Raw genomic sequence first — 25,569 nt, 5'->3', positions numbered from 1 at the left:
CTCAGTGAGCCCTGCTAAGTCCTGCCCCAAAAGCCTTTTCCCCCTCTGGGACAGGTGCATCTCACCTGCCACCATCAGGCCAGGTGTCTCATAGAGCAGCCCATGATCAAAAAAACCAAAGCCCTGCCTTTGGCACCAGTCTTGTAGCCATTCATTCATTAGCAAACTCTTCCTGTTTACCTCTCCACCCATTCTTACAGGAGGTATGGAGGCAAACACGACTTGTGCTCCAGACCCCCTAACTAGCCGTCCCAGGGCCCTGAAGTCTCTCTTCATTGCCCTTACATTTCTTGTAATGATTTCGTCACTGCCAACCTGAAAAATCAGCAGTGGGTAGTAATCAGATGGATTTACCATACTAGAGAGTTTCCTTTTAACATCTCTAATGCGAGCCCCAGGGAGGCAGCAGACCTCCCTGTGGGATGGGTCTGGTCGGCACATGGGCCCTTCTGTTCCCCTCAGAAGGGAGTCTCGCACCACAATTACCCTCCTTTCCTTCTTAGTAGAAGTCCTAAGTCATGGAGCTGAGCAACAAGTCCTAGGTGGTTCACTAGGCAAATCTATCGCTCCAACTTCATTTTCCTGTCCTTGACGTACCAAGGCTTCATACCTATTCTTCAGGGGCAATTCGGAGGGCGGAGGGGGTTGGGAGGGTTTTTGCTTGCCTCTCCGAGGACGCACCTCCCTCCATTCCTCCATGTCTCTAAAGTTCTCTCCTTCTGTCTGAGGACAGGAGGGGAGGGGATCCATCACTTGTTCAATACTCTCTTCTTTCTGCCCTTGCCTCAGGGTTTGGCTCCACCAATCTATTCGCTCTCACATTCTCTGATGATTCTAAGTCTTTCAACCTCCTCTGTCAGTCTAACCACCTGCCTGAGGAGATCATTGATTTGCTCACACCGCACACACGCGGTGCCACTGGTTCCCTCTACTACCAGTGCGAGGCTCAGGCACTCGCTGCAGCCAGAGACCTGCACAGCTGCGTGCCTGCTCAGAACCTCCGTCTGAGGTCCCATATCCTTTTTCAATACGGTTTTAGGGCGTGTTGTCACCATGCTAGAGAAAGCTACCGGTGTCTTCTTCCCTGCCTCCACTCGCGCCGCTCTCCACGTGCCCTCGCGCAACTTCCTGTGACGGCCGCTGCCGCTCTCCGCTCTGCGCTGCCGCGTGCTTTTGCCGACTTCTTACCCCTAGTGATCTTGTCGTACACCATGTGTTAGAGGTTGAGGGGTGTGTGGCTGGGGGGATGGGGTGTGTGTCTGTGAGTAAGGGAGTGTTTTATTATCAGCTTGAATTTTTACAGCACTTGCAAGGAAAGCAAGTGATTTTGCAAATGGATAAAGCAGGTTTACTCTCGTTTGCAGGTTGTACCAGAAAATTGAGTGAAAACCAGTTTTCTGACTGTTAGGGGTTAGAGGGAGTTGTATGTGAAAAACTGCTGAAATAAAGAAACTGTGCTTCCAGCCCCTTTTTTAATCTATATGATTTTTACTTTACAAAGTGTACTTTGTTTCAATAGGGCTTTTGCTTAACATTTTCCTTAACCAGTGTCCTGAAGTAGTAAGTGTAATAAGCAGCACTGGACAAAGTGCAAATGCAGACCCTTCTGGAAACTTCCAGTCCTTGTGGGAAGTCTCTGGAAGGATATCCTATCAGTACAGCGTATGTCTGAAATGCCCTAATATACTTTCATTCTTCTGTCTGTTACCTCCCAGTTAAGTACTATTTTTAAATACATTAGATGATTAAGATTTGACTGAGGAAAACTGCACCTAGAATAGCTGATTTACTCTCTGCTTGAGAGAATTAATACCTGTATAAACAGGGTATTCTGCTTACACCATTTTGACCAGCAAACTTTAAAAAATTGCTTTTTGCCAGTGTATGAAAAGCAAGAGACCATCCAGAATATTAGTGGCTTTCTGATGGTGTGTATATATGGTATATCACATGGAGATGTGAACTACTTTAAAGCCAAAAGTCCCCTAGTGCAACTGATGCCAGGCTTGACCCTACTAACGATGAAATGAGAAAGGGGGTGACTTGCCTCCCTCACCCTGAGGAAGGGCCCCACCATGGAATTGCCAGAACTGCATAAAACCTGTTATAATGATGGAGGAAATCAGAAATGTAACATACAGTAGGCAAGGAGGACGCTTTCTCTGCTCCTGATTAATGGAATTGGTTGAGCTTCTGGTGATGAGATGTTTGTGCTTTTTGTCACTTTTAAAGTCCATTTAATGTCTCTCAAAGTCCCTGCTTAAATGCAGCATGTTTTTTATGTTTCCACAAGAAGAATCATAGAATCATTAAGGTTGGAAGGGACCTTAAAGATCATCTAGTTCCAACCCCCCTGCCCTGAGCAGGGAACCCTACCACTAGACCAGGTTGCACAAAACCTTATCCAACCTGGCCTTAAAAACCTCCAGGGATGGGGCATCAACAACCTTCCTGGGCAACCCATTCCAGTTCCTCACCACCCTTATAGTGAAGAATTTCTTCCTAGTATCTAACTTAAATCTCTCCTCTCTCAGTTTAAAACCATTACCAAGACAGTGGGAATCATTCAGCTGGTTAATGCTGATATGAGGATACCCGTGGATTGTAACTCTTGAACAATCCTGGGGAATGTGCTACTCTGAATCTGGCTACATTTTTATTTTCTACCCTTGTTTTTCAGCTAGTAATGAATTCTAATGATATGGACTAATTTTAACATGCCTGTTAGTGTTGTTAATTTCATGTATACCTTTGATATGTAATATAATTCACATCCATCTCTTCTGAAGTGGTCACAAAGACTTTAATCTTCATTAGTTTTAGGCCTGCAGCTGATCTTCAAAGATATCAGGAATTAAATTCTCTCCCCTTCCAGTTTGGGAAGCCAAGAATCTTCCACAGGCAAAACTGCATTCCCATGAGCTGAGAATGTGTGATCTCTTTAGCCTTCATCAGATTTGGCCAGTTTCAAATTGAGATGATGACTTATTATATTGTTGTTCTTTTTAATTATTTTCCCACCTTCAGTTGTACTGTGAACTCCTTGGATCTTACAAGTAGATTTGATGTTACTTCCAGAGGAGCACTTGGCAGGAGTTAGATATGCCATAAAAACTCAAATGATTAGGATGAGGTCCTCTTCCAAGAAAGCTTTGTGTGTGTGTGTGTGTGTGTGTAAACCACAGGATGAAATCTGAAGACCTTGCAGACCACAGAGCTATTTCTGCTCAACTGTGAAGTAAGAAACACTCTTGACTGATGGAAGACATTAAATATTTTTTCATCAGTTCTTCAATAAACGCCTGTATATAAATACATGTATTTTGTCTTTGCAGCAATGCAACTCATAATTGTCTCTTTAACAAGAATGTTTACATCGTTTAGGTGAATGTTCTCTACCTAAGGATTTTTTCCACTGTGTAGATTCTAATAATATGAAAAAATACCAGTTGTTTATGTATCAGCATGTGTATCCTACTATGTCATAGTCCATAATGAGTTAGTCTAATTACTTTAGAGCTCACTGCAGTTCTCTGTAACATAATGTTTTGGTGGAAACAGGATTTGAAACCAGAGTCTGAGTAAAGTTAATAACATATGAAGGAAAGTATGTCCGTTAGCAAATCTGTATTTACTGTCTTTAAAAAAGAAGTCCTGTGTGAAATAGGATTCTTATCCCTTGTGACCCTGCCTTTCTTCTTTTAATAGTGGTATCCCAACTTAAAGGTTATTTTGAAAGTTTTTCTCGCTGCAGGGGAACTATCATTACACTTGCTGTGAAGTCGACCATTTCAGTAACGTTTAGTTCTATGTAAGTACGTAATACCAGGAAATACCAATCCTTCTCCTCTTTCTGCTCTTCACTATCTCATGCCCTAACTCTTGCTGAAGACCTACACCTAAGTGAGGTGTACTGAAGAAATCTCTGGATTTAAAAAAAAAACTTGCTTGTTTTTTGTTTTTTTGTGTTTTTTTTTTTTTTAGCATCATGTGGAACGTTTGCATGTAATGCTTATGTTTTAAAATATCTGAGAAAATGATGTTTTCAGAAGCTAGCTTCATCATTCTGTCACTAAATAAACAAATTGTATTAATTTAAATTGTAACCAGCTAGAGCCAATCAATTACTTCTCTGAAATCTGGTTGGTGAGGAAGGAGTCCTCAAACAATAACATCTGCAGTCATCAAGACAGGTTTACCAATGACATTATTTTAGTTGTCTGCGTTTGTGGGAGACCAAGTATATTCACAGTACTTAGTTCCTTACAGATTTTTAAAATGCTGTATTAAAAAACACACAATACGAAGTACACCAAGAACCCCCCCAAAAAACCAAAGCAAAACAAAACGAAAAACCGACCAACACATTCTCAGTTGATTTTCACTTGGGAATCCTTGTTCTCTTACTCAGTGTCAGAATGAAGGCAGTCAACATTTGGCATCCAGCACTTCATACTTCTGTACAGCAGTGAGGCTTTGATGTGCAGATAATAATTTACCTGTGGCATAATAAAATGTTAACTTCAAGTCTTTAGTTTCCAACAGCTGCTGTGGGTCTTTGGAACTTTTTTTTTTCACCATGCAAGATTTTCATAAAATAGACTTCAGCTAAGGTGCCTAGAAATAAGATGATTAACTCAGCTAGACATTTCAGTAAGCACTAAATCAAGATTTTTCAGCTTTGTCTTAAACATTCTGTGTTATGTAGAATTCTTTTTAATGCAATACTATGTCTGACTGAGTAAACAAAATTATGGACCATCAAATTTTATAGTTACTGATATTACTGAAATTCAGCAGAGTGGAACAGATAAGATATGAAAAATAATTTCTACTTCAGCCATCGTGCTTGAGATACAAATGCTTAGTTGTTGCAGACTGTTTATCACCAAGTGATTCAAATGGTTCATTAATTGGTGTGCTGGATTAGATTATGCATATGTTGTTTTGTTCATTCTAATTTACATGAGAGCATAAGCTTGAGGGCTTGATGTTCCTATCTTGTTTGGTTTTGCAATTGAATTCCCGGCTCCACCTACTAGCATTGAAACCTTTGATAAATGCCTTGTGTTGGGAACACATTGAAACTTTTACGCATATAATTATAAATTAACTGGGCATCGAGATGTGGTTATTTATAAAAGTTCTTTTCTTCTGTATGGTAACCTGCTGTTATGCCCTTAAAAAACGCACTGCCTTAATATAAAGCATAATTTCAATTCATGGAGATTGCCAGAGTTTTCTTCTGTTTTGGAGTATGTAATTCTCTTTTACAATTGCAGGATGAGGAGTAATGCTCAAGTTGTTCTGTAGTCATTCCCAGTGTAACTAGATAAAAAACCATTTCATTGTACCTGCTTTAGTAACTGGAGTCCTGGGTTTTAATTTTTTCCTTACCTTGAGACTCATGTGATGTGAACTTTGAATTAAATTTCTCCATACTATGATTAACAAGTGCAGTTCTGTGCCTACGAAGTTAGTAGGTTCACCTTCCACCTCAAGGGGTTCAAGTGAGGATATAGACTCAACCACAACACGCATCCAGAAAACCTTTCAAAAAGTGTGTGAAGAGACTGGAAAGTAGTTTTCATCAAATATTCTGACCTAGCATACAGTTGACCTAGGATAAATTATCAGTGAAGCAGCTCTTACTTTATTGGTGGGCGGATGAACTTTCAATATCCATACTGGGTAAGAGGGCACTACTAAAGTGTGTCACTATTTATTCTAAAATTGAATCTTAAATCAAAGCCATGTTGTCTAAACCGAAGCTGGTAAGATATTTTATGCTGTTTACTTGCTCTCCAGAAGTGCAGGGTAATTGTGCAAAATGTATTTTGATCATTGATTTCCCCCAGCCTTCCCATATGCCTATGTGTGTTTTCTAAGGAATTTGAAGAATGGTGAAGAATGTTATATATGGTTTGGCAAGGATTAAAGTTTAAAAAACAGGCAAGTGACAGATCTGGCTGGATACTGAAGACTTACATATGATCCTGAATAACACAGAGTGTAAGACTGTTGTGGAAGGCAGCGTACCTGGCATACTGGACTCCACATTAAACAGTAGCTTTTGACGTGATGCTGCAAATGAGCAAATTATGTTAATGGAGTACATCTCTGTACAGCGTTGCCAAGTCCCTTGGGAACACCACAAAGAGTTGCCTGGGGTTGTCTTAAAAAAGTTGACAAATGGGAAAATTACCTGAAAATGGGCCTATTGGAGTGACTTAAGAGTTTCAAATGTCACTTTTCATTTTACCACTGTGGAGCTTTTTTAGATCCCATGTAAGTCTTCTTGTTCTTGGGTTAAACGTAACTCTTTAAGAAGATTTTGATGTTAAAGGTAGGCAGAAAAAATGTTGGAAGATCTATTAATAAAAGTTTGATCTTCATGTGTGAAATAAGTGCATTATATGTGAATAGATAAAATCATAAGTAAACAAGGTGAACAGTGGCAGCACTATTAAATGAAGCCTAAATTTGTATATCAATAGGTTTTGGAAGACCACAACACTACATATACACATAGTCTTTTCAATGGCATAAATTGTGACTGTGAGGATCCTCATGGCCCTGCTGTTAGCCCTTCTCAAGGACACCTGCTATAGTAGATTAGCAAGAGTCTTTTTGAAAGTGGTTTTACTTAAAATAGGTTACTGTATTGCATGTGCCCTGGGACTTACTCTCTTATGGCTGCTGTAATATGCCCTTATAGTCTGTCTTTGGAAAAATACAAAGGTCAGAGTAATCTAAGGATAAATTGTGTACAAATGTGAGAAGATTGTTCATCTGACTTCCATTAAGTCCCTGGTGTGAATAAAGGCAGAAAGATCAGGTAGGCCTATACCACTTGCAAATAACTGAAACTGGCATGTATTTTTTTAATCTAAAGTTAGAGAGAATGGCTAGAGTTCTTTTACTGAAGGTAAAAATTTTATTCTACCCGAAGAAAATTATCATAAGGTGTTTCAAATTTTTGATTGCTTGTCATTTGATTGCTTGTCTCTCTAGAAAAGATACCCTTGGTGTTCATGTACACGAGTTCAGCAGTATCAGATATGTGTGTTATCAAAAGGCATTGTAAAAAGTATTATTCCTTATATAGCAATTTTTACCATACAAAACCTTTACTGTACAAAACCTTTTAATTTTCTCCTTGCAGAAAGGCAGGCTGTCATTTGTAGCTGGACTTGTGCTTGTGCTTCCTTTCTGAATTGCTTCTAGACGTGCAAATCCTCTTCTGGAAGAGTAGTTTTCTAGAGATGAAGGCATTGTATTCTTCAGTAAGCTTTGTTTCAGCATTCTAACACCTGCTGAAATCTTTTTAGCTTTAATGCACATTAAAGATAAAATGGCTCTTTGTCTCTGAATTTGGAAATACAGTGTAGTCTAGCTCAAAACATACATAAAGTGATGCCAAATAAACTATTTATAATACTTTGCCTTTCTTGCTTTTTTAACATGAAGTTATGCTGATGGTACATTTTCTGTATACATCATGCAAGCTGAAGGCAGCTTTAAGCTTCCAGTAGCAGTGTTATTTGTGTACCAAGAGCAACTTTGTAGTTTGCTTTGGACTCTGCATTTTTGACAGTGAACTGAATGCTACATTGGGTTAACTTTATAATTACTCTTGCTCTGTAGTTAAAACTAACCCTACATGTGCTGGTCATACTAACTATAGTGTACAAAACCCTTAAATTTTTTGTTTTCTTCTATGTCTCCTCTTACACAACTTCTTCACTGATTTTCTGACTAAAAATGTTTGAGTTTTATATTCATATAGCTACCCAGTAACGCTTTTCAAAATAGTCTTGAACGACACTTTCTTTTCAGAACTTGAAATATGACTGATGATCCTCATGAATGTTTGAATTGCTATAATTATAGCACTCTTTGACAAATTAAAAATAACCTCACAAATAGCAAAACACCAAAAAAAAGCAAAACAAAGCACTCCAGAACTGGTATTTCTAAAGATTAGGGTAGTTTTTATCTTATTATTTTCCCTCTTGAAACACGATCAGGATGGGATTGTATTTTTCATTCCAAATAATACCTAAAATGAGTTGTAGCTGTTTAACACATACTATTTATTCAGACTGAATTGCACATGGACAATGGATAATGTTATTCCCAAATGTTTGCTAGTATCTGCTCTTCACAAGTGCTGCACAGTGTAAACTGAAGGAAACATAAAGAAGAGGGCCATAACAAAATTTTACCCTTCCTTTTCAACAAAGTCTGACTTAAGATCAAGAAGTGAAATTTTCAAATGAGTCAGATTTTAAAGAATTTTTTTATAAAGAACATGAACCATGAATCATGCACATTTAAAAGCATACACGGAGCTTAGCTAGCATTAAAAAATGAGATACAAGCAGGTTTTAAGAGCTGGCATTGATACTAATGCGTTTAACTGAGATGAAAAGAACTCCAGGTTCATTTAAAGGTTTTGTTGAAGTTATCTTTATGCCCTTGTAATCACTCTGTGCCATGTACAGGCTGGAAAATTGGGTTAATACTACTTTGTTGCCCAGTCTCTTCCTAGCTTGCTTGGTATGTAGTGTCTTTCAAGACAGACTGATACTGTGTGGGCACGTGTGTGGTCTCTCATACTAACAAAGCTAATTTGGGATGTAGCTTGTAAGTGCTGCCATGATAAAATTGAAAACAAATTGGAAATGCTGGGTTTGAGCACTTGTGTGATGTTTTTCATATTCACTTGAGTTTCTGTTGTTTCCATAGGTATATTTTTTTTTCTGTTGATGTTTTCTTACTTTTAATAAATTTTTTTTCAACACTTTGCTAAATCAGTGTACTGTTAGAAAATGCCTATTTTGCGTATCAGAAGAATTGGAAAGATTACGTATTTTAAAATACTAACTTTTTTACACCCAAACCTCCTAGAAACATAACATTTTAAAAATACATTTTTTCTTTATAAAGTAAATAAATAACTTTGTTATGTCTTAGTATAAATATCTCCAGCTGGGCAACACTTTTCCTGTTTTACCATTTTTTCTTCCTCCCTGGTCCCTCTCAGCATTAAATCTTAACAGCATGTTGTTTCTATTGACATTTTTCATGTATAATAGGATTTACTTTTTTAAGGAGACTTGCAGTTCCTCCTATCCCAGCCTATTTTAATCATGCGTTTGTTAAAACCTGGGTAAGTAGCTTTCAGAAATCTGTCTCTTTCTGATCTTCGTTATTGTTGAGGGCTACTTACTTTACCTGTTAATTATTAAGACTGAACCTTTTGCTGTTCTGATCTTCCACAAGATACACCTGAAAAATGGATCAATTGCTGTATACTGTTAGGCATTGTGTCAACTTTGTTTTCAATATCCACATCATTTTGTATAGAGGGACTTCTGAGTGCAGAATATGTAAAACACTTCCCACTTCTTTGGGGGCAGAAGGGAAAATAGGATACAGAAATCGCGAAAAATGTGTAGCAGATCGATGCTCTGGAATATAGCAGAAAATAAGAACATTGAGAAAATTTGTTGTAGGAAGGTGAGGAAGTTGTGATGACGTCATGATGTTGGTGGGTGAAGATCAGATATTTAGGCTGATTATATCTGTTATCTGCCCTTGATGCTGTTGATCATAGTGCTGTTTACTATCTGCCAGTCCTTTAAAGGGCAAGGTGAGTGATCCACTCAGAATGATGTTTTTTTCCCTTTTTTTTTGTTTTCTTTTCTATCTCTCCTCCCCTCCACTCTTTCTTTCTCCATTCCTCTGTCCTTGGGAACTGACAACATTTAGAGACCGTACTGTTAATGTAAATGAATGATAAAACATTCAAAGTGAAGAAGAACGGGTATAAACAGCCGCTCTTTTGCTGTGCACAAAGCAGATGTTTTTAGTTCTATGTCATTCATCCTGGATGGTAAAGTTTGTATTATTCTTCCACTGTATCTAATGGCATATAGATGAGAGTCAAATGCCTAGCTGTTATAACATACCATAAATGACTAATGAAAAATAGACAATAATTATTCTTCGCTTGAAAAATATTTCTTCAGAAAATAGCATTAAACGTTAAAAAGTTTGTGCACTCATGATAGCCTGATGTGCTTCCTTCTTACTTAAAAAGTGCAAATATGGAATCAGACTAGCTTCTTAGTGTTTTATTTTGCCAGTCTTTGGCAAGGAGACTCTTTTATATGTGGTTTTTAATCTTTTAAGTATGTATACTCTTTCAGTTACCAGTATTTTTTAATTTCTGTGAAGCAGTGTACCTAAAAATAATTCTCTCCTTACTGGAATTAACTATAATATAGTGCCTGTAAAACTTTCCTTAATTGATGCCTTTCCTGTCCATGATGACTCAAGTCACTCAAGGTAGCAGTTTAATGGAAAAGAAGAGAGATAGGGAGCAGTCTGTGACTAGAGTCTGTCTGTTATGTGATGGCTATCTACTGTATATAGTAAAGTTATTAGGAAAAAACCTGAGGCAAGAACAAATGTGAAAATATATTATCAAAAGAAGCAACTTGACATTTGTTTTATCCATAAGAGTATTGATATAAGAAGTTTAACTGCTGATAGTCATATTGCAGAGCTCTTAATTAATTTTTGAATGACTGGAATATGTTTATTTTGTGAATATAAAATATACTAATAATCCTGTTTATTTCAGGATACCTACTGGCCCATGACTGAAAAAAGCAGTTTATATTATCAGCCTATTGTAAAATAATTATTCCAAAAGCTTTATATATTTAATAGAGGTGGAATTCCTTTCATATTCAAGTCAGCAGGCGCTTCAATACTCATTCTAGTGTAGCCAAGACTTTAGCTGTGGACATTGGAATACTTATTGAAACACTCGAGCATAATTAGATCTCAGAGCATGTGGTAACACCAAAAAGTTACCTCATCTAATATTTAGCAAAAGTTATTCTTTATCTTGGCTAAAATGTAGTATTTATCTAGTTTTAAAAGATATTTAGAGGTTCAGGACTAATACTGCCTTCCAAAAAAGTTTGGTCTGAAAACAGATCTCAATAGAGGTTACTTTTCATACAATCATAGAATCGTAGAATGCCTGTTTGGAAGGGACCTCAAGGATCATCTGGTCCAAACTTTCTAGGTAATACTGTAGTTTGTATGAGGTGGCTCAGCACTCTGTCAAGCTGAGACTTAAAACTGTCCGATGTGGGGGATCTACCACTTCTCTTGGGAGACTATTCCAATGTTTGACTGTCCTCATGGTGAAAAGTTTCTCATGTTCAATTGGAATCTCCCCAGGAGCAACTTGTGCCCATGACCCCTTGTCCTTTCCATGTGACTCCTTGTAAATAGGGAGTCTCCATCTTCTTGGTAGCCACCCTTTAAGTCCTGGAGCATGGTAATAAGGTCTCCCCGAAGCCTTCTTTTCTCAAGGCTGAACAAACCCAGTTTGGCAGGTCCTCCAGTCCTCTACTCGTCCTTGCGGCCCTTCTCTGGACCCTCTCCAGCCTGTCCACATTTGTAGAGTGTGGACCAAAACTGAATGCAACACTCCAGGTGTGGTCTGACAAGTGCCAAGTAGAGAGGGATGATGGTGATCTCTGCTGGTGATGCCTTTGTTGATGCAGCCCAGCATCCTGTTGGCTTTCTTTACCACTGCAGCACACTGTTCACTCATGTTGAGCCTGTTATCCACCAAGACCCCCAGGTCCCTTTCCACAGGGCTGCTCTGCAGCCAAGTGGATCCCAGTCTGAACTGTACTCCTGGGTTGTGTTCCCAGCTGCAAGACCTTATACTTCTCCCTGTTGAACTTCATAAGGTTCCTGCTAGGCCACTTCTCCAGTCTGTCTAGGTCATCCTGGAGGGTGGCTCTCCCTTCTGCAGTGTCAACCTTTCCACTTGCCTTGGTGTCATCAGCAAACTTAATCAGGTGCTCTTGATCCCAGCATCCAGGTCACTTATGAAGATGTTGAACAGCATTGGGCCTAATATCAAGCCTTGGGGGACCCCACTTGTGATTGGTTGCCATTTTTAGGAGGAACTATTGACAGTCACTCTCTGGGTACAGTCTGTCAGCCAGTTCCACCCACCCACCACACAGACCACTTGTCAAGGCCATAATGAGTCCGTTTCTTCAAGAGGAGGCTGTGGGGGACCATATCAAAAGCCTTGGAGAAGTCCAGGTAGATTATGTCAACTGCTCGCCCTGCATCAACCAAGTGGGTGACTTTGTAGAAGGGGATCAGGTTTGTCAATCACAAAAATCAGTTTTTCCATCCCCGGGAAATTACATCAGTCCACCCCTTGGTAAATCCATGTTGGCTTTTCCCAATTACGTGCTTCAGTTGACTTGTGACAGTCCCTAGGAGGTTAGCTCCATAACCTTTTCAGGGACTGAAATGAGGCTAATGTGTCTATATCTAGGTCCTCCTTCAAAACTTTCTTATAGATGGGGGTGACATTAGCTTTCCTCCAGTCCTCAGAGACATCTCCTGATTTCCACGACTTCTCAAAGATGTGAAGTTGCTTTTCAATGACATCAGCTAGCTCTTTCAAGACCCTAGGGTGGATGGCAGAATGGCATCCTGGCCCATCGATTTGTACAGGTCAAGCTCCTGTGATAGTTGAGACAGCAACTCTTCATCCACTGATGGCTGGTTAGTGTCTGGTATTGCAAGATTTACTGTGCACAAAGCCGCCTGTTTAGTTGCCATCCCCTTCTTTGAGCAAAAGTCAGAGTACTAGGCAAAGGGCTGGCAGAATTCTTGAAGGTTATAAACTTGTAAAGTAAAACTATAACCTCATTTTTTTTCTTGATGCAGTTTGGAATCAAAGAGAGTTTGTTAGTTTATGATTAGTCATTATTATCTTCCTCAAGATGTTAAGTCATGCAGCTGTTTGGAAACATTGTTGAATCTTTTACTATTGTTCTCCAATGGTGTGTTTTTTTCTTTCCCCTCCCACCCCCCACTTTTGTTTTTTTTTTCCTTTTGTCCTTCCCTGTTGGGCCAGCTGCCAAAACTGAGAGTTCCTGAAGATTAGTTAGAAAGCTTTTGCTTCTCTGCTTGCTTCATCTGTGTGCAGTTCTTCATGTAATGTTCTTTATGCTGCATCAAGGAGAAAGACCTTTAGCCTTCAGTTAGATAGTGTATGATGTTCAATGCCTAAGGTAACAGTACAAGTTTGAACTCAAAACAGTAAGAAGAGAAGAAAGTAATATGTTAAATTGTAGCATTTAAAAAACAAATACAATCCTCTCTACATTCATCTTGAGTTGTGTAAACTGGCATTTTTTTATATGCCTTTTCAAATGTGTGAGGTAAAATATGTGTTGGAGGGAGGAGTAATTGAAACAAAGTGTAGTATTTCTCCTACATGTTCCTAATTTGTTACTTTACATCCATTTAATACTTTATCTGTTTGTATTTGTTATGTTTCGTAATTTAGGTAACAAGTACTTGTGTAACTTAGCAGACTTCTAGATAGAAGTTGAATTTATTGTGTTGTAATAGTTGACAGGTTGTGTGAATGTTATATGTGTATCTGAGTTTATTATGGGTATGTGCACTTCTCTCTGTATTTATTTCTTACTAATAGCTGAAGAATCACATCAAGATTTCAAATAGGTAGCAGCTTCAAAGCACAGAAGCTTCTCAAAAAGGAAAACCCACAGAAGGCTAGATGTGTCTCAGATGTAACCCAAAAAAGCCACAAACCATACCACTTAGGAAAGCTGTCTTAGGAGATACAGCAAGCCTGTATGAAGTTTTCTTTGCTCTCTACTTGAAAAGTTCGTGATTAAAACAAACACTTTGTGCTTCAAAAGCATTTCTTGTGGTACTTGAGGCATAATGGTTGGGATGAACAGACTGCTTGTTAAGTAGGTTGAAAATTGGCTAGACTTCCAGGCTTGAATGCTCAGCCTCTAGCTGGTGGCAGACAGTAAGTGGAGGTTAAGGAGGCTGGGCTTGTTTAGTCTGGAGAAGAGAAGGCTATCGGGCAGTCTAGAAGCAAGTCCCAATTCCTTTAAGAAGCAGTTGAAAGAGTGACCAAGCTAAAATTGTCCTTGTAGCACCACAGAGTGTAAAAAAAAAACAAACCGTAAAAAAACCCATGGCCAGGAATTGCTGCTTGAGAGGTTCAGATTGGACATTAGGAAAAATGCTTTACCCAGGGAGATAGCACAGCATGGGAGCAGGCCAAGGCCCAGTGGAGTTTCCATCTGTAAGGGGGTTTGAGTGTTGGCTAGATAATGCGAACCCTCAAAGGGGTGACCTGCTATGGTGGGAGGAGCCGGGAGCTGCAGGTCTCCAGAGGTCCCTTTGAAGCAGTATTTGTATGATTTTGAGTAGCTTTGCCCTGATACTAATTTTACATACAAGTAATATTGAACAGTGCTGTTTGTCTACAGTTTTCTGCCAATAATAGACCATTTTCCAGCTTTTCCTTTGCACCAGGCAAAAGAGTTAAATTTAAGTTTGACTGTTAAATTCAGATAATAGCTAAGAAGTGCCTGGAGGCAGCTGAACCAGACCGAAAGAGTTACCCCTGTATGCCTTGAGTTACTGCTTTTGAAAGTGGCCTTACTGCTTTTTGAAAGTCTGGTGAAAGATGAAGAAACTGCATGTTATGTTACATTTCAAAGAGTTCCTTCTACAAAGTCTTGATTTCTGTACATATGTGAAATGTTGTAAAAATTATATGGGAATGTTGTCAGGAAATCCTTTTGATTATTTTAATTAAAAAAACCTGTCTCCCTCTGAAGTTCTATAGTAACAAACAAGTAGTTACTGTCATCTTTTGTTTCTGCATTTTAAAGCAGAGAACTCACACATACTGCAACATCACTGTATCTGAAAAAAACTCTAATATTAGTCCATAAATATTTAGAGTTGAAACTTTTTTTTTTAGGTTTCAACTTGGCTTTTTTTTTAAAGCAGCGATAACCGCATGTGAGCTAATGCTGTTCCTGAAAGCCTAAAATTTGATTTCCATAATTAACAGCTATTGAATTAAATAAACCAAATAATATCTTAATAGTGCATGATTAACAGTACTCTCATCTTGTGCTGTTGTGAACTTAGTATAAGTTTAGCAAAAATTTTTAAGAATTGATTTTACCAGTGCTGTGTGAGCACTTCAAATGAATCAGTCTTTCAAGGAAATCAGTGCTCAAGCTGTTACTCTACCCGCAGTGCTGCTGTCTTCTTCTGCAGCTCCTTGTCTGTCTCCTGAACTGTGATTTGTCCAAGTTTTACCCATGACCCCTGCTAAAATGTAGTGATTACCATGTACTAAGAAACAGGTATTTGCTGTATTTAAAAAGTGTCAGCTCTGATCTCTGTGAAATGTGTTGTGCCCATGGGGGAAGAGACCTACTTTGAAGTAGGCAGGAATGAGCTTGTCTAGTCGGTGGGTTTAATTTCATTTTACAGTGGCATCTGCTGATCTGTTTGGCGATATCATGGTTTTTCATCTTTGTTACCACTCCAGTGGAAGGGTTAGGTACTGCTGTGCTTTCAGAATGCCTGGAATCTTGTACTTTTCGGGGGCAGGCTTTCTACGTTAATAGATATATAAATCTGGTGATAGCATCTTGTACCACATCAAAGATGACTGTGGTGACTCATTCTTCAACTTCAGGCTCTAAAAAGTGTGTGTTGTCCTTTCCTAATAAGCATAGCCATGTCATACCGCTGGATCAGCTTAGGGATTTTTCCCATCTAATGTGCCCCATTTCCATTTCACCTGCAGATGATCTCAGTTGCCTATCTTTTGATGAAGCTTTTTACTGAAGATTCAAATACCTTGTTTTGGTACTTGTATGTCCCCATTTTTTTTGTATGGTATTGTTGTCCCCTGTCTTAGATGGTGCCTTGCCTGCCTCAGTCTTTGCCTAAAGTAATTCTTCAGGGCTGTACAGTGATGTCTGTACAGTAATAATATTTTTTTCTTTTTTTTTCGGGGGAGCATAGGGAGGGTGGTTGTTAACAGAAAGGCAGACAGATCACAGCAGCAGTATATGTAGCTTTGCAGCTGACTGCTGTAAATCTGACTGATCATTTTACTCCCCTTTGAGTGTGATTTGGACTGATTTATCCCTAAAATAAAGCCAGGAATTGCAAAGTCATTCCACAAAGAAGAGACTATACCCTCTCATTTTAGCCACATTTGGTAGCTGGAGTCTTCACACAATTTCCTCAAAAGAAATGTTCAGACCATGCATGAACTTGGTAGGAAAAGGCTGGCTTTTTGCAGTACAATGGCACAATTTATGTGGAATTGATAAAAAGAAATATTGCGGCTTATCTGAAGACAAATAAAAAGCTTCAGTCTCCAGTGACAGCAATTACTTGCTGTTGTAGTCATACAAAATAATTATTTTGTAAGAGAAGAAATTCCACTATGCAAGAGCAAATATTTGAAATGGAGCAAGTGTTGTGTGTGGGAATTTGATGTATTCATGGAACACTGTTGTGTACTAAAGTAAATAGATACTTTTACAAATGGAGGAGGTGAAGATACCAGAGGTGCCGCAGCTTCTGTTCACTAAATTGCCATACGCCTTTTCTTTCCTTTGCCCTTTTTAGTTGACTCCTTATTCAATATGCTTGGACTCTTTACAGTCCTTACTTCCTGCTGTTACTGTCCTGATGACACAAAAACCCGCACTTTCTAAATGTTTTTTGAAGAATAATGTTTTTTAATCTTGTGTGTGCTTTTTAGAAACAAAATTAACTGCTGACTATAGTGTTGTCCTCAGACACCCCGCGTTGACATGTTTGTCTGAAATGCTGGTCCTTTGCATACTTTGGAAATAGCACTCTGGTGTTCTAATCTCTGGGAAAGTAATTTTTATTATTGTTGGCTCCCATATTTAGCTTGCAGCTCTCAGCTGACATACTATACGTTATAGAAGAATGCTTATGACTCAGCTAACAAAAGCCCAATGAAGTTTCCAAAATAGGAATCTGTTTCTTGTGCCTTCATTGTGCTTTTTCATTTATTACTGCATGCTGTCCTGTCTTACTTGTACATTACAGTCCTCTGCAAAGCATGACCATACACTCAGTTTTGTATAAGCAGCAATTCCACTTAAAAGAAAATTTACTATTTTCATACCACTAGTAGAAGGAATCGGTCCATCAGATTTTAAATTACATTTAAGTATAGATTAATTCTTTTAAAATAGGAATGCTGTTTCTCTGGCCTTCTTTTCTTGCAGTACATTCAGTTACCTATCAGTCTTTACATGTAGCTATAATAAGCATCTGTTTTCTCTCTTTACTATAGGCGTGCAAGATCCTCAGCATGAGAAGATAATTACTGTGACTTCTAATGGAAGTATTCACAGCCCCAAGTTTCCACACACATACCCACGCAATACTGTACTAGTGTGGAGATTAGTAGCAGTAGACGAAAATGTATGGATACAGCTTACTTTTGATGAAAGATTTGGGCTCGAGGACCCAGAAGATGACATTTGCAAGTAAGTACTTTTCCTTCAACTTAGGAAAATCTCAGCTCAGGTGTGGGGGATGGAACAAAAGTGTTGCTTCAGTTTAGCAAAAATGACGCCTGCATGTCCATATATTTATGAAATGCATCTTGTAAAGCATTATTTTATTATTTTCTTTTGCAGTGCTAGAGAAGGATTCCATGCTTCAAAGCTTTGGGGTCCTCCCATTTTCCTTCTGCATTCAATATCTGGTCCACATATTTATTATGATGCAGAAATGTGAAATATTTTATCTCTCTCTCTCAGATGAAAGTTTTGACACCTGGGAAAATTATTTGCACAATGTTAGAGGAATGAATGCCTAGTTTTTAAATGCTGGAGTGAAGGGATGCCATCCAGAGGGACCTTGGCAGGCTTGAGAAGTGGGCTTATGCAAACTGCATGAAGTCCAACAAGGCCAAGTGCAAGGTTCTGCACCTGGGTTGAGCAATCCCAAGCACACTTACAGGCTGGGTGGAGAATGGATCGAAAACAGTTTGGAGGAGAAGAGCTTATGGGTGATGGTAGATGAGAAGCTCAACATGAGCCTGCAGTGTGCGTTTGCAGACCAGAAAGTCAACTATGTCCTGGACCGCATCAAAAGAAGTGTGACCAGCAGGTTGAGGGATGTGATTCTCTCCCTTTACATGGCTCTCATGAGACCCCATCTGGAGCACTGTGTCCAATTCTGGAGTCCCCAACATATGAAGGACACGGAGTTCCTGGAGAAAGTCCAGAGGAGGGTCATGAAGATAACCTGAGGGCTGGAGCACAACAGAAACCCTGGGAGGGTTGGGCCTGTTCAGCCTGGAGAAGGCTCTGAGGACACATTATAGTGGTCTTCCAGTGCCTGAAGGGGCTACGGGAAAGCTGGAGAGGGACTTTTTACAAGGGTGTGTAGCAAGAGGATGAGGGGTAATAGATCAAAACTGGAAGAAAGGAGATTTAGGTTAGACATTAGGAGGAAACTTTAGTGTGAGGGTGGTAAGATACTGTAATAGGTTTCCCAGGGAAGTTGTGGAAGCCCCATCCCTGGAAGTGTTCAAGGCCAGGTTGGATGGGGCTTTGAGCAACCTGGTCTAGTGGGAGGTTTCTTTGCCTGTGCCTGGGGGGTTGGAACTAGGTGATCTTTAAGGTCTGTCCCTTTCAACTCAAACAATTCTATGATGCTATGATTTTTTACTGAGAAAATTTGTATAAGCAAGTTGTCTGAAGGGGAATTCAGGTCACACCACGAAGTACAACAACTCTGTTCAAAAAGTCAAATGCCCTACTGCACGATATTTTAATGGCCTTTAATGGTCAAGTTCTCAGTGTTCTATGAAAAACAGCACTTACAGTATCGCATTAGCTGCCATTCTTCTATGGTATTCATTTTTCCTGACTTCAGTAAGAATTCTGCCTGCTCAGTCACAGGCACAGGTTTCTGTGGGACCTGTGGCGTCTATTTCTTTTTGTGTGATTCGCAGCCGTAGGTTTCATACCCTGCAAGGTATGAAACAGCTGTGACATAAAAGGCATCAGGATGGATGTAGTTCTGAACCAAGCCATCCGACTGATCATGTTTTGGCTATTTTGTGAGGCAGTAGGAGCTGACATTATATATGGTTCCTGTGAGTGGGGGAAATGGGAGAGTTCTTAAACTCTGGTATCCTGTAGCTGTCTGCCATCATAGCAACTCATTGTAAAGAAAAATCAGTGTGTGAATAGTGGTACATTGTCTGAACTGTTTTCAGTAAATTAAGTAACTGATAAAAACTGTCATATGAATAGCATTATCCGCTTCTGACGTATTCCTGGAGAGGTACTTCACACAAGATTTTCCTTTCTAAGTAGTTTTTTGCATTGTTTTGCTTTTCTTGTTTGGGGTTTTATTTTTGAGCGCCTTGGATACACATTTGACTTTATTCTTGCTTCTAGTTTTTCTAATTAACTGATATTCGGGGTTTTCTTTATATTTTGAATCAACCTTTGATTAAAAAAAATTAATTTCTTAGAGGCTACTTTTACACTTATCCTTAATTAGGGAGATGAGATTCATAACAGATAGATACCCTTCTTTCATAATTCTGGAAGGAGCAGTTGTCAAGAATATGTCAAATTAATACGTACTATAAACATATGTTTGCTGAGATGAGTGCACTCCCTTTACACATTTTTTTTTTAATTTAAATGAAAACTTAGCTTGCTTTTTATTTTCTTTACATGTGGCAGAGTGAAGTGGCAAGTGAAAAAAAATCTAGGTAGAGTGATTCATTCATCCACTTGCAAAGAAAAAGTAAGATAACGTTTTTTTTAAATATAACTCGTATATTACTTAATTGGGAGTACATATATTTTAAGTAAATAATGTGCTGAATACAAACAGTAATAGGTCACTCATAATCTTTATTTGACAGCAATCTCGCTGTGTTTGTATTTGTGCAGGGATACCAGGAAGTTGTAGAAATGCAATTCCAGATGTGTGCACTTTTGAGGACACATTGGGCTTTTTGCCGTGGGTGATAAGACCCTCTGAAAAACAGAGTTATATTTTTGTTTTTAACAACAAAAAAAAATTAGCTAGGTTTCCCATGAAATATAAATTCAGTAACAAACTCAGTAATGAAAGAGAAAGTATAGCTTCTTTGATCCAAAGGGAATATAAATAATTGACAAGTTGAGGAAAAAAACTGCAACACAGAGGGCTTAACTATGTAAAACAATTCTACACAGACCAAGTAAGTTACCAGTTATCAGAGTAATATCTCTTTATAAGTAATGTCTTGTGTTTCTTATCTCTTATAGTTCCTAATAAAATAATTTAATAGTCTTTCAATACCTTCTGTAAAAAATCTAAGGGTTTTATTGACTGCATGCTGTATTATTTATTACTCTGCTATGTCTTTAACATCTAAAACCATGCAAATCAGCATTGTTGCTGTACTCAACAGTTTCTACAAAGGCAAGTTTATATGAGAAAGGACAGAATCAAATACGACATGAAATTTAATGTATCATAACACCATACCTTATGGTGGCATGATCCTTTAGTTCTGACCTATGGTTGAAACTGGGTAAAAAACACAGCCTGGTAATGTTAGACTTTCTCCATGACAGTGTATAATTGGTACAAGGATATCTTTCTCCACTTTCTGTAGTATGTGAGAGGACCTCATGAGTTACCTGCAGTAGTCATTGTCACAGTTTTCAGTTCCTTTACCTGCTTCTTAAGCTTCACATTCTGTGCAATGCCAGAGCTTTTTTCCATCGTAACAGTAGGCTCTGGAGAGGGACCTGGACAGGCTGGATCAATGGGCTGAGGCCAATTGTATGAGGTCCAATAAGGCCAAGTGCCAGGTTGCAACATTTTGGTCGCAACAAGCCCAGGCTTGGGGCAGAGTGGCTGGAAAGCTGCCCAGCAGAAAAGGACCTGGGGGTGCTGGTGGTCAGCCAGCTTAAAATGAGCCAGCAGTGTGCCCAGGTGGCCAAGAAGGACAACAGCATCCTGGCCTGTACCAGGAACAGTGTGGACAGCAGGAGTAGGGAAGTGATCGAGCCCCTGTACTCAGGACTGGTGAGGCCACACTTCGAGTACTGTGTTCAGTTCTGGGCCCCTCACTATAAGAAGGACATTTTGGTGCTGGAGCATGTCCAGAGAAGAGCTACCAAGCTGGTGAGGGGTCTAGAGAACAAATCATAGGAGGAGCGGTTGAGGGAACTTGGGGATGTTTAGTCTGATGGAAACCGATGGGAGACCTCATTGCCCTCTACAGCTACCTGAAAGGAGCTTGTAGGGAGGTGAGTGTTGGCCTCTTCTCCCAAGAAAATAACAGGACCAGAGGAAATGGCCTGAAGTTGCATCAAGGGAGGTTTAGATTGAATATTAGGAAGAATTTCTATACTGAAGGAGTTGTCAGGTACTGGACCAGCCTGCCCAAGGAGGTGGTTGAGTCTCCATCCTTGGAGATACTCAAGAAACATGTAGATGTTCCACTTCAGGGCATGCTCTAGTGGCCACAGTTGTGGAGTTTTTTCGTGAGTGTTTTTTGGTGTGTAGCTGTTTGTACGAGTTGGGTTTTTTTGTTTTGTGTTGATGATGGAACTGGTCATCTCAGAGGTCCTTTCCAACCATGATGATTCTGTGGTTCTGAAATTTGGAGTAATCCTGCAGGGCTTTTTTACCCACTCTGCTTTTACTTGTGATTCAACTTACAGTATTTACTAAGGTAGAGCATTCCCATAAGAGCAGATTCTATGTTTATGATCAGCCATCCCCACCCAGCCTCACCTAAAGCAGCATCAACATGCATAGTCCTATGTGAGGTGGATCAAGAACTGGTTGAAAGGAAGAAGTCAGAGAGTTGTAGTCAATGAGGCAGAATCTAGTTGGAGGCCTGTGACTAGTGGAGTCCCTCAGGGGTCGGTACTGGGACCGGGGTTGTTCAATATCTTCATCAACGACCTGGATGAGGGCACAGAATGTACCCTCAGCAAGTTTGCTGATGACACCAAGCTGGGAGGAGTGGCTGACATACCAGAAGGCTGTGCTGCCATTCAGAGAGACCTAGACAGGCTGGAGACTTGGGCGGGGAAAAACCTGATGAAGTTTAACAAGAGCAAGTGTAGAGTTTTGCATTTGGGGAAGAAAAACGCCATGCACCAGTACAGGTTGGGGGCTGACCTGCTGGAGAGCAGTGTAGGTGAAAGGGACCTGGGGGTCATGGTAGACAGGAGGATGACCATGAGCCAGCAGTGTGCCCTTGTGGCCAAGGAGGCCAATGGCATCCTGGGGTGTATTAGAAAGGGTGTGGTTAGTAGGTCAAGAGAGGTTCTCCTCCCCCTCTATTGTGCATTGGTGAGGCCACATCTGGAATATTGTGTCCAGTTCTGGGCCCCTCAGTTCAAGAAGGACAGGGAAGTGCTTGAAAGAGTCCAGCGCAGAGCCACAAGGATGATTAAGGGAGTGGAACATCTCCCTTATGAGGAAAGGCTGAGGGAGCTGGGTCTCTTTAGTTTGGAGAAAAGGAGACTGAGGGGGGACCTCATCAATGTTTACAAATATGTAAAGGGTGAGTGTCAAGACGATGGAGTTAAGCTTTTTTCAGTGATAACCAGTGATAGGACAAGGAGTAATGGATACAAGTTGGAGCACAGGAGGTTTAAGATGAATATCAGGAAAATTTTTTTTACTGTAAGAGTGACAGAGCACTGGAACCGGCTGCCCAGAGAGGTTGTGGAGTCTCCTTCGCTGAAGACATTCAAAACCCGCCTGGACGCCTTCCTGTGTGATGTACTCTAGGTGACCCTGCTCTGGCAGGGGGGTTGGACTAGATGATCTTTCGAGGTCCCTTCCAACCCCTAGGATTCTATGATTCTATGATTCTATAATTCTGCTAATTCTCACCAGTCTTAAGCACTGCTGTGTCCTGTATGTTTCAGGAACAAGTTTAAATTACAATTTACAATTGTAATGTATTTAATGTTTTACAGTTTTCATGTATTGTTAATATTTTTTTTTTTTCACAATAGTTTTACTTCATCTGCACTGCATCCTTTCTATGGTCAAAATGTTAAGAATCCCACTGTATCCTTTCCAATGTGAACACAAACTCTAATTTATATGGAAACTAGATCTCAGAAGAGATTTAGGTTATTTGGTTGATAGAAGGGATCTAGAATTCTCTGCAATGTTGCAGGAATTTCAGCCTTGTACACTTTGCTTGCTTTCAGTTGTGACTGACAAAAGAAAAAGCCTGTGAACGAAAAAAATCTCCCAGCAAACCAAACAAAAAAAAAGAGAAAGATGCAATCTCCTGGCTGTTTTGTGCAGTACTGTTCACATTACAGAACTAGCAGTCAGTTTTCCTTACATAAGGGAGAATGTGGCTAACAGAGGCATAGTGAATTGATGTTCTGTACATCCATCCTTTCTCACGAGGAAAAGCAGTAGCTTTTCCTCTGCTGATATGATAGCTGATGTGACAGGTCATTATTTTCATTATGCTAGCCTCTCAATGCTGTTTTAATCATGAGGACATTAGGCTTCTGTGCCTGACAGCTCCTGCCATCAGGGAAATGCTATATAACTCTTCTTGACCAGGAGGGACTGATTTTTGCTCAACTGTTGCTCGCTGTCAAAAATTGTTGCTTTCTGTCTGTGAGAACGTGCAGTGATAAAAGCTTTCTGATAAAGTCCTCTGTGACAGGAAGATGCAGATTTAGGTTTCTTCCAGGAATAACATAGATGCTGTAGTTGCCTTTAACAGGCAGTCTGATGAGTAGGCTGTACTGAAGCATTACAACACAAGACTGCAACAGAAAAAGAAAAAAAGTATAGCTCTCTTGACATTAGTAGTGTGGGCTGAACTTTCTCTGTCCCTGTGCACAGAAGGGCTCTAGTAATTCATCTTAGTGGTGGTTGCAGCTGTTCTTTCTAATAATCAGATGCTTACAGTCTGTTTGAATTTTATTATATAGAATAAAACACAGAAATGTGTCACAAATCCAAAGTGTAATTACATTAGATAAGATTATGGGGATAAAATACATGAGTAAGAGAATGTGGAACCAACCAATAGTTGAATACTAAATGCCATGTGACCATAATATTAATTTTAGGATACCTATATTAATTTCCGAGTTTCTTCAGTCCTCAAATAATTTAAAGCAAGAGCTATAGTCTGGTCAGGGGGTGGAGGAGGTTGAGGGGCAGGAGGAGCTTTTAGCTGCTGCATGGGTAAATCTCTCCATGTAGTTAAATAAGTGAAGCATTTACCTATAATGTTTTAAAGAATTCTCAAAGCTTGTGTAGTTAATACGTGCAATATGTAGATTTTTTTGGCCTGAAGAAAATTAGTTAAGCTGAAGGCAGCTGTCAGTTCTAACATGGGGTAAAATCTCCATCAGTAGTACTGTGACAAGTTTTTTTCCTTTTTATATCAAATTAAATACTTAACTCTTAATACTGGGAATGTTCTTCCTCTGAGGGTTATTTGAAAGGTTTTGTGGTAGAAACTGCAATCTAACCAGCTTCAGTAGTCATATCTGTTCCTAATGAATGTATCATTAAGAAATTATTGACAAGTGTTAAGAAATTAGAAGAACTGGCTCATTCTGACAAGACTTAAATAAGTGTATTAAGAAGAAACATGCAGACACTATCTTTAGTGGCTATGAAGAAGGAAAATATTTGCTTAGCTGTCTTTTATTGACATAAATTTGTTAAATTCATAGTATGTAGTGATAAGTTTTGGAAAAGATAGTAAAAAGGCTAAACATTTTTTAGTGTAATTTTCTACAGAGACCTTTCTGTCTAATATAAGATGCAATAAGTAACTTAAACCGTGTGCAGCTTCCTTTCTTGTAACTACTACAAATCTGTACACCTAGCATGTGAAGTAATATATGGATGCATAGCTAGAACTCCTAAGTGCCTCAGTAAAAGTGGGGACAGATACCTCACTTCTGCTTGGCCCTGTGTTATGGAAGCACTGTAGGGCATCAATAGAACGCATGCATGAAATAATGATTTCAGCTTTTTCTTCTAGAGAGACGAAATGCCACCCTACACCATCCCACACCCCCTGAAAAAATTGTTTGTTTTTCCTTGACTGCATTGTACAGGCAACATTGATGTATGTGTGAAGAACACACTAGGATCAAGTATAGGTTCAGAAAAAAAATATAAATCTTCACATAAAGTATTAATTCTGGGGCTTTTGAGGGCAGCAAGTTCTTACCAAGGTCTAGTTCCCAGGAAAATTGTTTTCTAGGCAACTGATGTGCTGTCTTCACTGTCAGACAGTCTCAAATGCTTCTGGTCGACTGTGATTACAAAGGGTGAAGTTATCTCTTGAGTAAGTACAAAGTTCAAGTTGGCTTTGAATAACTGGTCAAAGACCTTTAAATGAACTCTTTAAATAAAGAGGAACCGGTGCAGTGTTCATGGCGACTCATGTCACTAAGTAGCTGGGCTGCTGGGATCTGTGCAGTTTCTATTTCCCCTCTCTTCCCCTCCTATTCAGAAGATGCAAGGGTTGCTGCTGCCACCTCTGTTTGAAAATTCAAGAAAAAGTGAGGAGTGCCCCAGGGTTCAGATTGAAAAACAAAATCACAAACAGTC

At 39.4% G+C, this 25,569-nt stretch overlaps 1 protein-coding gene across 1 annotated transcript in view; it reads left to right on the top strand.

Annotated features, from left to right (window-relative positions):
* PDGFC (platelet derived growth factor C) overlaps nucleotides 1-25,569 on the top strand; it is a 131,705-nt gene that overhangs the window by 59,130 nt on the left and 47,006 nt on the right. The window contains exon 2 of the mRNA XM_051617809.1: nucleotides 17,261-17,456. Within this exon, the coding sequence (XP_051473769.1) occupies nucleotides 17,261-17,456 (196 nt within the window). The remainder of the gene's footprint in view (nucleotides 1-17,260; nucleotides 17,457-25,569) is intronic.

This window comes from Apus apus, chromosome 4, assembly GCF_020740795.1.
Source record: "Apus apus isolate bApuApu2 chromosome 4, bApuApu2.pri.cur, whole genome shotgun sequence".
Lineage (NCBI taxonomy): Eukaryota > Metazoa > Chordata > Aves > Apodiformes > Apodidae > Apus > Apus apus.
This window is presented reverse-complemented; position numbering and strand designations above follow the sequence as displayed.